Source organism: Parasteatoda tepidariorum, chromosome 2 (assembly GCF_982258835.1).
Source record: "Parasteatoda tepidariorum strain Cologne lab strain chromosome 2, Ptep-v5.0, whole genome shotgun sequence".
NCBI classification, from domain to species: domain Eukaryota; kingdom Metazoa; phylum Arthropoda; class Arachnida; order Araneae; family Theridiidae; genus Parasteatoda; species Parasteatoda tepidariorum.
In genome coordinates this window covers 35,565,133-35,580,045 of record NC_141756.1, presented here as the reverse complement: position 1 = coordinate 35,580,045, position 14,913 = coordinate 35,565,133, and the positions used below count along the sequence as shown (strand labels likewise).

Genomic DNA, 14,913 nt, shown 5'->3' with positions numbered 1-14,913 from the left:
CATGGAAAAACTGTATAGATTAACAAGGGAAATTATTTAGCAAAGGAATTTTTAGTAAATAATTCTAACCACGGATTTGCCCGAAATGGATTTGCACATGGAAAGATTAACAAAGAAAAAATTTTAGTACATAATTATAGCCACGGATTTGCCCGAAATGGATTTGCACATGGAAAAATTACATAAATTAACAAAGAAATTATTTAGTAAATAATTTTGGCAATGAATTTTGGCCTGAAATGGATTTGCACATGGGAAAATCATAAAAATTAACAAAAAAATGTTTAGAAAATATATCCACCAAAATATACGATTAATTCAATGATTTTATATAAAATTTTATTACATTAGTTGGGTATCCATTGTTTTTTATCAGATTTTGAAAGAGTTTATCGATTTGTATTTTGGATAAATAAATATTACTACATATTCTTTTAATTCTGTTCATTTCATTAAAAGTGGTATTTAAATAGATGCTCCTAGAAACATTAGAATTCCAAGTAACTAGTTTATTAATATTAAAATTAAAATCATTTCTTTTATCGTATAAATCAACAAAGCAGATATTTTCAACTTTCATAATACCCAAATCCAAAAAATTGAAATTAATATTATCATCATGATTACGAAGTAAGATTAATTCCTCAGGGTATATATCACTCAATAAAACAGTAAAATCTTGGAAATTAAAGATAATTAAGTCATCAATATATCTAAAAACAAATTTAATACTCAGAGTAAAATTTTTTTCATAATAATGCAAAAATAAGTTAGCTAAGAGAGATGAATAATTTGATCCCTGTGGTATTCCATTAATTTGAAGAAAGATATCCCTTATCTTATTTATAATAGATATCTTATTTATAATAGATTATATTAAGATATCCTAAAATTTTTATATATATATATATATATATATATATATATATATATATATATATATATATATATAAAGTTAATAATATTACATAAAAAATTTTAGAATTAATATATGTTAGTTTTCTGGCTAAAATTATTTGTTTTTGTATGTTTTTATACATGATCACCTATTGCCTATTAATATATGGCTTGTAATATCTTTAACGTGTTATTTTAAATATGTAGAAATAAATTGTTATTTATTCCCTCTGAATAGTTTTAATTAAATTACAATTTATTCTATAATTTCTTTTCCTTTTTAACCTATTTGATTTTAATATCACTTTTTATTAACTTAATTTCTTTTATTTATTTTTCTCATTCTGATATAGCTTTTGATATTATGCTATTTCTCATGTATTATGTGAAATTTTCTGGAATTGTTTTAAACCCTTTTTTAAAAAGTTTGATTAAATAGCTTCAACAAGTTTTATAGCCTTTCATAGATATCAAATGCTAATTATATCATATGGGCAGTGAATTTCTGTGAGCTCCTTTCTTGCCAATCAGTGTTAAGCAGAGCTCATAAGAATAATAAATAACTAAGTGAAGGCTGTTTAGAAAATATTATTTGATTAAATTTGTGAATGTATGAATTTAATAAGTATATTTTATGTATTTTTATTTTCTTCCTTTGCAAAAAAATGCTATTACGTTTTATAATAATTTTACCACTTATTAATATACTAAAAATGAAAATAAATTTTTTAAATAAGTCTCTTATACAATTTGATGCAATAAATACGTGTTGATTAATTTTTTTATAAATCTTCTTTAATATTTTATTGATAAAGGTAAAAAGAAAAAAATGTTTTATTATAAACTCTGTTTATAAAAAAATAATCTTTTATTATAAATAAAAAAATTTAGTGAATTGCTATTGTAATTTTTTTAGTAGTAGCTGATAGAAGATTAAGTAACGTAGAGTCAATAAATTCCCGGAATAGTCATCTACATTCACACAGGAGTTCGTTGGAGGTGAAATTTTTTTTAGAGGTTGGCAGCACTAATAATAAAAACAAACAGTTATCTGGAATTCATTTCTAGTGTTATCTGCAGGTAATTTCTGACAAAGGGAATTTTTCATTTGTCAGACTTTGATTTGAGGTCTTTAAAGCAGCGTGCAAGCATTAAATTCTGCTTTTTTGCTCAGGAAATCTCCTTGTGAGGCAAGCGATATGCTGAAGAAAGCATATGGAAATAATGGCATAAAAAACTGCTTTCTACGAGTGGCATAGGCATTTTCATTTAGGTCACACAAACATCGAAGATGATCCTTGGACTGAGTGTCCCTCCTCTTCATAGGATGCTTTCCCTAGCAGATGAAAATGTTGAGCGCGTTCGAGAGATCGTGCATGCGGATAGGCGATTATCCATTGATGCTATTGCCTCTGAACTTGGAATTTCACATGGAATTGGAATTTTCATTTGTAGCACATGGTTCTAAAAAATTTATCACAAATTTATTGAACAAAAAGAAATGAGAGTGAACATGTGCAGGGATTTTATTTTCATGGCTGATAAAGATAACAGCTTCTCAAGGAAAATCTTAAGAGGTGATGAGACATGGTGCTTTCTCTACCAACTCTCTGACAAAACATGTCAGGAGAATGGAAGGCAAAAACATTACCAAAAAAGGATAAATTCGACTTCGACGGAAACCAAGGAAAAGTGATATTGGAGGTGTTTTTTTATTATGAGAGCGTCATTTACAGCCAGTGTATTCCTGAAGGTCAAGCCTTACTTGAAAATCCTTAAATGAGTATGCCATGCAATCCGACAAAAACAACCTATAAAATAGGCTACAAATGATTGGTTTCTTTTACACGACAATGCTCCCCGACGCACATTGATCAGGAAAATTATCTGGACAGTCACAGTACAGTATAGAACCCGTTATCCGGAAATCAGAAAACCGGAAAGCCAAAAAACCGGAACGAAATTCGATAAATTTTCCCACCATTTTTAAAAAAAATAATTTTTTTTTCCCTCATAAGATTTTAGGATTTTTCTTTCTTTTTTGAAAGATGTTTACCATACCATCATTTTAGAAATAATAATTACTGTATTACTTCATCGTTTTTTTCTTCTTTTTAAGATTATTTCCTAATATATTTTTTTTTAGTTGGGTTTAATAATAAAAAAAACGGCTTTTTGTAGCGATTCAGAAAACCGGAAAAATCAGTTATCCGGAATAGCGATGGTCCCGATCGTTCCGGATAATCGGTTCCCTACTGTATTACCTCTCTGGAACACCCTTCTTATTCTTCCGACCTAGTACCAGTGGATTTTTACTTGTTTCCACTTGAAACACTGAAAGAACACTGTTTTGTGGATTTAGATAAGGTGATTGAAATTGTGAGGAAGCAATTTAAAGACCCCTTAAAAAATGGATTTCAGGAGTGTTTCAATCAGTTTTACGAATGCTGGAAGGAGTGTGTGGATGCAGGATTAAAGTACTTTGAAGGCTTATAAAATAAAATTATTGATTTATTTTTTTATAATTTGTAATTGACCTATTCTGGAAACTTTTTTACTGTACTACATATATTAACCAAATATGAAATAAGTGGAATATGAATTTAATGCCTCAAATATGGCTTAAAATTTAACCTAAACAACTTTTAACTTGTTTTGTATGATTCTTAACTTAGTGTTTTTTAAAAATATTTTAGGCACCTACAGAATCTGAAAAGAACCTGGATCTTGTATCAAAATTCTCGCTCACATCAAAAACATTGCCAAATTCTGATAATTTTTATGATGGCTTAAATTTTAATCAAGCTCAATCATCTGGATTGCAATTCAACTTACAGGATTCAAAAATTATGTTTGACAAAATGAACATTGATCTGAATTCTCTAATGGAGGCCTCATCCATGAAAGATGGTTCGATTATTAACAGAACTTTATCTGTTCCTTTTGGAATAGCATGGTGAGTGCTATTTTTTCATATATGATACAAACAGTGGGTTAAACTTTTATGTGTATTGATAATTAAAATTTTACTAGTAATTTAGTAGTTTGCATTTTGTTTTGAAATATTAATAAATTTAGTTTACCCGAGTAAGTTATTAGAAAAAGATAATTTTAGGTTTATTTACTAAGCATAAAAATGACATATAATTTAAATTAAATATCACATTTACTAAATGTAGAAAATTATTCTTAATATAATTAGCTTTGGGGAAGGGAACTTTAAACAGTGTAAATGAGTGTTTTTAAATAATTTTCCTTATTGATATAGCATTAAATTTATTATTAATTAATAATTGATATGTCCTTATAGGTTGTAAAATAATAAAATCAAGTTACTATGTTTAAAATTTGCATGCAAGAACAGTTACCTATTTTGGAGATCATGTTAATAAATTATTATTTTTACCCTTAAATAGAATGTTGTTGTTTCAAACTGATTTTCATTTACTACATCTCCGAAAACCTTGTTACTAGTTTATTTTAATAATATCAAAATCGAACTATATTATTTTGTTTTTATGATGACAAGGTTTATATATTAATGTTTGTATAGAATCTATTATTTGCATGTTGTTTAGGATTCCTGATGAATTTCAGTGCCTCATATATTTTGTTTTGGATTATATATTTTATGAAACACATTCCTAGTTTGTTTGAATTGACTTTTTTTTTAAAAATATAATTCTAGTAGTTGATACTGTTACCCATTTTTAACTATCAAATATATGCATAAAGCTTAAAATACCTTTCCCTTTAAAAATTTACTACATTTTGAATTAACTTACTTATAGCTAGTAAAGATATTTTTGTAATTTTTAAGAAATTCACCTGGTTGTAAAAACTTCTGTTTAGTTTATTATTTTCATTTTGTTTATTAAACTGTTATTTTAAGACTAATCTGTTTGAATTTTGTTTCAATATTTGGTATTAATTCTCTTGTAGCAAAGAAGATAACTTTTCCTTAAAGAAAGACTCTGTTTACGATTTTGTTGATTCCGATGACGATAACTTGGTAGTTGATGAGAATCCAACCAATAATAAAAAAAGAAAAGAGTTTAAGAAAGATCCATTTGCTCAAGATGCTTATTCAGATATGCAATCCAGTGCACTTCGATTACGTTTATCATGTATGTTTTTAAAACCTTATTTTTTTACTCTTAAATTAAGGAAGCTAACTCACGCTATGTATTTTAATACTAAAACTTAATGTTTTTTTAACAAACTTTATTGAACTAGAGGATTTGTTATTGCTTTCTAACCCCCAACATTTCTTATTTAATATTTTTATGTACAATAAGAATTTTTATTTGCTTCATATCTGCCCCCACTAGTTTATTATTAGTTCATCAAAACAAGATCATAAGCAAATAACCAAGTTTGTTGAGTGCATTGGTGAAAAGTTTTTAATTATCCTTTTGGCAAGATTAGTCAGTTTATACTATTTTCAAATGGGTTTGCCAAATAATGCTTTTTTTTTATTGCTAACCTTGGCAAATTTTTAATTATAATTCATTATGGAGCAATAGCCAATGATAATGATCCATTTCAAAAGAGCTTACTGATGATATCATTCCAGAATATCATTCTGAATCTGGTGCTTTTTAAATGATGTTTCAGTCTCTCTACAAATAATAATTTTTATTTTAAATTTTTTATTATTAACTGTTTTATTTTTGTGCAGTAAGTATGATGTTTCAGTCTCTTTCCAAATAATAATTTTTATTTTAAATTTTTTATTATTAACTGTTTTATTTTTGTGCCTAAATGTTAGCACTGCAGTAAGTATAAAATACTCACTCTAATAATGTGTCCTTTGTTTTACTCAATTTATAATCTAGTTGTAGCCATGTTATCTTGTTGATACATAAATAATATGCTTCAGTTTCTGAAGTTAGCAGATTTCGATCTGTAGCTTATGTAAGCTCGAGGTATATTTTATTTCATTAAAATATAATTATCAAAATAAATTTTATTTATTTCTTCCAGAACTTATAAAAGCTTTTTTTAAAATGCAATTAAGAGTTTTTTGTTAAATATTTTTTATTATCATTGTATGAAGTTTTCAGTTGGTGTAGATTATTCATTATTATTTTAGTTCTACTGTTTTTTTATTTACTTAGGTTAATTTTGTTAATTTGTAATGTTTAAACTTTATTATTTTCACTTTGTTTTGTTTCATTGATTTTTTTTATTGGTAATTTGATTTTCTTCATTCTTAATAGTTAATGGCAAAGGCTTAGATGCTTTTAATCCGGGCAGTATATTGTCACCTCCACAAGATGACAGTAATGCTGAAACTCCTAAAAATGCAACTATTGATGACCTGTTAGTGGCAACTGGTCTTGCAGTAGATGGTGAAAGCAGTGCTAGCCTGGATGATGTTGAACTAAAGTGAGAAACACTGCAAATTTTTACGTGCTTCATGTTTATTTGAGAAATTAATTACACTATCGAATTTGAAACACATTTTTGTAATTTTTTTATTTTTATATTTCAGTGAAATTAATATTTTCCTTTCAAAGGAATCTCTTTTACTCTGTCCTTAAATTATATTAAAAATAATAAACAATAACTGTTTACTTTTCTACATCTATTTTCAAACTAGCTTTTATTAATACATTATTCAAAATAATATTCTTAATCTTATTATATATATGACACTTCGCATGCTAATGCCTGTTTTTCTAGTCTACTTGTACTATTTGTAAGCAAAACAGATCACACAAAACAGTAAGCAACATAGATCTTCAGCAACAATAATATTTTGAAATTAAATAAATCACTAGGCATATTCCCTTTCTTTGTACAAAGATCCCATAACCTTAAATGGAAATGCTGCTTTTATTTTTTCTTTGAAACCAGACTTTGTTTACAACATTTTTTGATTAGCTTAACTCGAATATGTAATAATTATATATTTTACAGCATGGCCAATTCTGGATTTTGCGGTTGTAATCTCTACTTCGAATAAGCTGTAAAATGTCCATTGCTAAGTGATGACAAATAAACGTTTAGCAATGAACTTTCTTTTTAATATCTATATGTAATATGCATTTTATATTTTATTCTTTTTACAGTGATATCTGTTGCTGAAATGTTAAGAATTTTTCTGAATGCACTTTTCTCTTTAGCGTTAAATGAAAATAAAATAAAAAAAACTAGTTTGTGTTGCATGAAAGTATGCAGATGTTACTTTAAACTCAGTTCTAAATCAACAATTAAATTAATAGCTTATTTCTATTATACATTTTTAAAATTACTACACTAAATTATTCTTGTCAACATTGTAAGATTTGATTTAATATACCAGCATTGAAAGTTTTTTTGATTAAGTTCTCTTCAAATTTCAGTGGCGGACAAACACAGCTGGAACCTTCAACTAGAGATGCCATTCAAGGAATGTTGTCAATGAGTAAAGGGGCAATTCGATTTCCTAGTCAAGGTGATCCCTCGGAGATGGCATTACAGGGATTGCATCCTCCTCTTAAAACTGAAAATTATGGCTCTGAATCAGTGATGCCACATATGGACAGTTCTCTTGCTAATTTGTCTATATTAGCTAGGAAATCCAGCCCACCAATAAGAAATGCTAAAGTTACTTTAGGTTTATCAAGGTACAGTAATAATTGTGATGAAGAAGTGGATGAGTTTGAAGAACAATTGAAACAGTGCCACCAAGAGGGTGACTACAGTAAGTATAGTTTATATTTATTTCCTCAATTTTTTAAAGCTTATTAATAATACTTGTATGTTAGATGATGCAATTCTATAAACAATGATTCTCCACAAAAGAAACTACAATAATTTACCGTATGCTAACGATAAAAAACGAGTTGAAGACATTTCTTTCCCTGAGACAGAGCCATTAACTGTTCAAAGATTATAAAAAAAAGTTTTTACTTAAAGTGACTATCTCTAAAGCAAATAAAATGGACATTTTTTTCCTAATATTGTTGATAATTTAAATTTTTCCCCCTGTAAATTCAAAATACTTAAGTGCATGTTTTTAAGTAATTTACATCAAAATAAATTTTTTAAAGCATTTAAATATTGATGTTTTTCGGATAGAAATTGCAATGTTTAATAAGTAAGCTTAATGATATGTGAATTGATCTATGTAACACAAAATTCTATATTGTGCAATGTCTCGTGTTTCACAGGTTTGCACAATAACGATCCCTTGTGGTAATACTTACTTAATAATACTTGACAAAATTCAATATATAATACTTAATTTTAATGTATATAATCAATATAATATAATTTTATATAATCAATATAAGCCAATAAATAAAATAATTTTCTTAAAATTAATGAAAAATTCCCCTTGAAATCCAAGTTCTGCTTGTTATTATGCTATTTTATGTAGTTTTTAACAAACATTTATTAAAAATTTCCCTGCTCTTGCAAAAACTGGGATCTTGTTAAATCAGGGCTGTAATAACCAGTTTTAACTGTATTTATTATAACGAAACATCCCAATAAAATGTGAGCCTTATAAAGACCCTTGAGTATAGATGCTTTTTGTCGGTCTATGAAAATCTATTTTTTATGTTCAATTTACTGTAAAAAGAAAACTGATTAAATGGTTATCTCTTAAACTTAAATAAGAAAAAAATTAAAAAATATTTATAAATAATATTAGAAAAACTCTTCATAATAACTTTTCAATCCTCAGCTTGACATTATTTATTCTTTTTAATTATTTTCATCATTCCTGTCCTTACTTATATCTTTCCAGTTTATTTGGGCTTAGAAGGTTCTGATGATGAATGTCATGTATTTAAGCCTAGAGGTCGAAACAGGCGAGATGAGCCCTGGAATCCTAAAGGTAATTTATTTGTGTTAAGAAGAAATTTTTTTTTTCTCTCGCATATGCAATAGGAAAAGATTTTGTATATTGAATTACATTCTCTTTATGTCATTACATTTGTAGCAAAATTGGTACCAAACTGTCCAAAACCTGAACGTCCAGTCCGAGAAGGCACTCGAAAAGAAGCTATTGAAACTGGTTTAGCTGCTGCAGCAGCCAAGCTTGCTACTATGCCGGTAAATAATTTGGTTTTGCTTCCCAGTTAGTAAAAATTGCAATCTTTTTTTTTAGTATGTCTTTTTATCATTTTTTATTTTTAAAAGTCAATGCAAGGTTTTTCATTTTGTTTTAATTTCTTTTCTTTTTACTAGAACTTACTAGCAATTAACAATGTATAAAGTTTCTAAAATTGAAATCCCATTTATGACATAATACTGCTCAAACCTAAATTTCAATAAATATTCCAAGCAGTCAAAGTGTATTCTCTGTAATCATCTAAATGATTGTGATTAATTATTGAAAGTTATTTATTACAAAATAATTATATTACATTGATTCCATTAAACTTTGGAAACTATGGGTCATAAGGAACCAGGACCTCCAGAATTCTAGGCCCCTTTTTATTTAAAGCTAGTTCCTATTTAAAATATGAATTCTATGTATCTTTTTCAATTTATTAATATTCACATTTATAATTTTTCTATCTATTGATTGACAAAAACAAAGAAATTCAAAACAAGAAGAGTTATATTTGAACAATCAAGGCTATTACTTAGGATATATATACAGTAGAGAAAACCAATTATCCGGGATGCTCGGGACCATCGCTATCCCGGATATCTGAATTTCCCGGTTTTCTGGATCGACCAAAAAGTGTCGTTAATCAATGTTTTATCGAACCCGAAGTACAAGGAAAAAACATAATGCATAAAGTAAGAGAAAAAAGAAAGGTACTCCTAACTTTAAAAAGAAAAAAAAAATTGTAGAAATATAACATTTAAAAGAATAAAAAAATTTGCAAGTTTAGACAAGAAAATCAAGTTTAAAAAATACAAAATTCTCATATTTATTTTTTAAAAATAATTACAATTCCTAAATTAAATAATATAAACAAAACCAATGATTAAATAACGCAATATATTTCATACCTAATTATACGGGGAGAAACGATAAAATAAAAGGAAAACTTATTAATCTAAATAAAAACACTTGAAAATTATCGAACCGAAACAATAGTTTAAAAAGGCACTAGCATAAATATTAAAACCCGGAACAAGGCAAGATCAACGGAATTCAAAAAAAAAATTTTATGAATAAAAAGAATTAATTTATTGAGTGCGAAATTTATCACGAAAAGAAAAAAACTCAAACGTAGTGGAATCAGAAAAACAAAACTGTAATCTGCTTCATAAAATAATCCTATGTTTAAATTAATAAACAATTCTCCTTTTATTTTATTTTTTTTTGTTGATAAAAACAAGATTTTTAATTACAGCAGATGTGATTCCACACCAAGAAAAACTTGCAATTGATACCGCACTTCCAAAGAATGAGAATTTATTCAAAAGAAGAAGATTTTATTTTTATTAGTCGATGTCAAATAAATATATTTTTCTCTTTTCTTTTTCTGTTCACTGCTATGCTTGCAATGCATTTTTCCCACCCCCCTCGTAAATCAGGCAGAAAACGAAATCAGCATGCCACACCCTTGAGTTTGATTGACGGCCTAAAGAAAAAAATAAAACATTCCTCCCTTCCCTGCCTTCAAGGTCACGGAGGAAATGACGTTTCTCTGGGAAAACGGGGGGGGGGGATTTTCCTCTTCCTTACATTTTTCCTCTACTCAACTTCAAGGATGAGTCCAATTTCCACTTTTTTCGTTCTAGATTAAAATGGCGGGAAAATCGAGCAAAATTTTTCCCCGTTTTCTGGTTTCCCGGTTATCTGGATACCGGATAAATGGTTCTCTACTGTATTTAAAGTTTCGTTATAATTTTGCTAGCTTGCATAGTGTCATGGAGGTGCCCGTTGTGGAGGAGATCTTTTGCGAGTCCCTAAGGACCTTGCTACAAATGAACATTTGTGTCCAAAGCCATTTTCATAATACATCATGTAGCTTCTGTTACATATGATGTATATTAATAGTAATAAATTAGTTATTTTGTGAATTTATTGCATGTTTAAATTTTGATAATCATTATTTATGTTTCGAATTTCAATATTTATGCAATAGTTTTGTAAAAGATTAAATCTGTGATTTTTTTTTCAATTAATAAATTTGAATTAATTTTTTTAAAGCCCCAAAAGAGACAATATTTAAAGAAAAAACCTGTAAACAGGAACAAAATTCCAGCTCCAGATTTACAACCTGGACCTTCTACTTCAGTTTTTAACAACAATAATAAGCGACCACTTCCATCCGAATCCATTAAAGGTGAGTAAAAATTCTATAACTCTTATTTAATTAAATTTAAATGAATCATTTATATAGTGTTTAGCAAAAAAAGAAAGAATTTGTTTTAATTTGAATACAAAAAGAAATTGTATAATGCAAGTTAGTAAAATTTATTATGTTGTTGATAAATTTGGTATTAAATATTTGTATTCTTTTATTGATTTGTATTTATATATGTATATCTGTATATTATTTTTAATAGTCGCGATGTAAATTATATATATATATATTGTACTAGCTTTCTGTTGGTATTTGTTAACATGATTTTATTTTATGATTTTTATCAAAGGGCTTATTTTTTGCCGATAAATACTAATTTTTCCTTTCTTCTTTTATTTTTGTATCAGACCTATTTTCTAGCACCATTTATCATTATTTTATTTTTCTTTCAACATCATGGTGATGAGCAAACAGGAAATCCATGAAAATCAGGAAATTCAACGAAATTTCTCTTTCTGGAATATCAAGGAATTCGTTATAAAAGCACTTGATGGGAAGCAAAGAACAACTTTGTCAATCATCTTCTCAAATAGGCTTTTTTTCCCCCTTTTACAATGCCAAAAATCCAGTAATTTCTGAACTAAGGAGTTTTTATTATGTTCGACAAGGTCTTATCAAGTGACAGGATTTTCTAAAGAAATGAATTCTGACATCGGCATCTTTTGATCTTTTCATCTGGGCCACATAGGTCATGAAACCCCTCAAGTTGAAATGATATCTCTCAACGCTTCTTCCCCATTGAAAATTTCTTTAATTTTCTTATAAATTTGAAGATTATATTTGGGGTAAACAACTGGGGTAAAAAAAAGAGAACAGAAGTATAATCTTTGAGGTGTTTATATAAATGAAACATTTATTCAGACACTTGATAGCTGATCAATTGTGAATAATCAACTCCATAGGTCCTCATGACTTACAGGTATGCATTACTTTTTTTCTGTGAATCATGGGAGGTTTTTTTTTCCAAGAAGCTATTAACCATGGTCCTTATCAAATGATAAGTAGGTGTAAGGGGATGTGAAACTAATAATTGAAACGGACTGAGGACAGAAAGCTCCTATTCGGTACCATATGTCTAACTTGAGTATCTATGCTGATATGAAAATTATATTTATTTATCTGTAACTACATCCAGAATTATGTATTTATATCAAACTTCTTTATATATTCTTTTTTATCTTTCTTATTGTTTAAATAAATATTCTTGTAGATATTTATAGTATCCTTGTAGGTATTATTTATTTCTACATCTTTGAAAATATTCTAAGAACAATTAACAGTGTTAAATTTCGTTATTAGGGTACCCTTCCCGTAAACAGACAACTCTCATAAACTGACAAATTTTTTGGTCCCATGAATGTCCGCTTAACGGAGGTTTCACTGTATATGTATATGACCTCTGATTACCTATATTTACTCTTTTCCTGTTAATATTTGAGATATTTTTTCATAAGCTATACCTGCAATGTATGGATTATTATAAAATTTTTTTTAAATAAAATGTTTGCTTTATTTGTAAAAAAATATTGTGTGAGCTTAGTTAGGGAAAATTAATCCATCTGTCAGAGAATTTCGAGATAGAATATCACAATAAGTTTGTAACTTTTCGACTAGAAAATTGCTTTTTACATTTTCTCCACTTTATAAATTAATGCTTTAAAGCAATTTACAGTCCAAAAACATTTCCTTATTTGTAAAAATACATCTCAATATAAGTTAGTAACAATAAACATTTTAACTATTTTTACTTCAAATTTTTAATCAATTAAATCACTTGTTTCATCTTCGGTGAACATTGAATGCTTAAGTTCATGAGTGTTCAGCTGCCCAAAAGGCAGAACAGTTGCTTTAAAAAAAAAAAAAAAAAAAAAAAGAAAGAAAAAAAATACACAAGTTAAATCATAAACATGACCTACACATTCTCCTTCAGTGTAAATAATAACAATGTAAGTAAGTTAGTTCTGAACATTTTCTAGTTCATTTTTATGCATATTAGTGCATAATAGGTTTTAATTTTAGATAATTTTGGCCAACTTTTGTTGAACAAACCAATTGCCTTTTCAATAAGGAAGAGTTTATATACACATTAATATTAAGGACATAATAGTGCAAAAACTTTTTAATACTAACACAATAATAAGAAAAATAAGCAGAACATTTTTGTACCAGTTGTTGGAAAGCCAGTTATTAAATTTAGAGGCAATTGTCTAACCCCTATAACTTATTTACAAATTTTGTAAGCTTTATGTTTGACCTTTATGTTCAGTTAAAGTTTTTAAATTTTTTTCACTTCATCTTCCTTAGTTTTATTGTAAAGGCCCCTTTCTCATATTAAATATGCCACTCTTATTTTTATGGAAATGGACTCGGGTGGACTTTTCCTACTAACCTTATTAGATTGTCCTTGAACGTTGGGCAATAGTGTAATAAACTGCAAATTTTCTTATATTTAAATTTTCCATAATACAAATTCTTAGGTGACTTTCCAGAACATTTACTAGGTAATAGCTCAATATACAATAACATCTAACCGTCTATATTGCCAAAAAATGCTTTTGAAAATACTCTTTTGAGCAATTTGAAGATAGGATTTATTATTTGATATCCCAACTCTCTATAGCATTTTTAAATCCTTTAACCAAATTAATTTTTCTCTGAAATAATAAAACTAGTGTAATATAAAGATAGGTTTAGCTGGCTACATTCCTATAGATTTATTTTAATTGGTATTTTTTTGAAGAAAAAAAAATTCGTGTAAAATTAATTTTAATTCACAACATTCCTATAGTAAAAACCAATTTCATTTTAGGTTATTTAAGACTGTCTATTACTTTATTTAGACGACCAAAAAGCTCTTAAAATGTTCATTTTAATGCTGTAGTATTATTTATAGTATGAAAACCATAATATTTATTTCTGTAGTTTCTTTTTAATGCATTGATTTATTTCTCTTTTTATAGTGAATAAAAGGCCAAAGAAAGGATTTGCGACTGCAAAGCAGAGACTTGGGAAAATATTGAAAATTCATAAAATGTTGTATTAAATTAACTGACTATGCATTCATGTATATACTTTATTGGTCATTTAACTTTTTGTAAATAATTTTTCAGCATGAATAAATTCTTACAGACTTATTGTGATAAGAGAATGCTTAAAAGCTATACTTATACATTTGTGGTTGTTCTCTTGCATAAAGATAAGTTATTTCTTTGTATAAAATTTCATTTATGTACACAAGTAAAAAATACCAACAAGTTATATTATTCTTTGGTCCAAAAATAAGGTATATGTTTTTGTCAGTACTTACTGAACATAAAACTGTTTTAATATTTTTAATAATATTAAATGTCTGTTAAAAAAATACAAGCAGAAAAAAGCGGTTTATCGTTTTTCAATCTAATTGAATGTAGCTTGTATGAAAATTTTTAGTTTGAACTTTGGACTAATAGCCTTAAGCCTTAAAGTTTACTAGGAAAAACTATTTTCTTGATTTTATATAATTCCTTTCTCTTTCTTTAGACTCGAGATATTAGTTTTTGAAAACTAAAATCTTTTCAGTAATGTGTATTATGCTCAAATGAATAATTATTGTTTACAAATACTACAATTAGAATTAATAGAGGCCTAAAACAAAATTTAATTTAATTATTTTTCTTTGGCATATATAGGCATCTGTAATATTGTTGATCTCATTTGTACTTTATTTTTTTCTCCTTTTGTTCTGTGATATTTTATTCTCAGTTAAAAA

The 14,913-nt window shown here is 27.3% G+C and overlaps 1 protein-coding gene across 3 annotated transcripts in view; it reads left to right on the top strand.

Annotated features, from left to right (window-relative positions):
* LOC107454948 (histone lysine demethylase PHF8) overlaps window positions 1-14,529 on the top strand; it is a 31,386-nt gene extending 16,857 nt beyond the window's left edge. For all 3 annotated transcript variants that reach the window (XM_043040951.3, XM_043040950.3, XM_043040949.3), the window contains 8 exons: window positions 3,594-3,853; window positions 4,840-5,024; window positions 6,120-6,288; window positions 7,248-7,588; window positions 8,639-8,728; window positions 8,834-8,946; window positions 11,009-11,144; window positions 14,126-14,529. In XM_043040951.3, the coding sequence (XP_042896885.1) occupies window positions 3,594-3,853; window positions 4,840-5,024; window positions 6,120-6,288; window positions 7,248-7,588; window positions 8,639-8,728; window positions 8,834-8,946; window positions 11,009-11,144; window positions 14,126-14,208 (1,377 nt within the window). In that variant the 3' untranslated portion in view covers window positions 14,209-14,529. The remainder of the gene's footprint in view (window positions 1-3,593; window positions 3,854-4,839; window positions 5,025-6,119; window positions 6,289-7,247; window positions 7,589-8,638; window positions 8,729-8,833; window positions 8,947-11,008; window positions 11,145-14,125) is intronic.
* The last annotated feature ends 384 nt before the right edge of the window (window positions 14,530-14,913 follow it).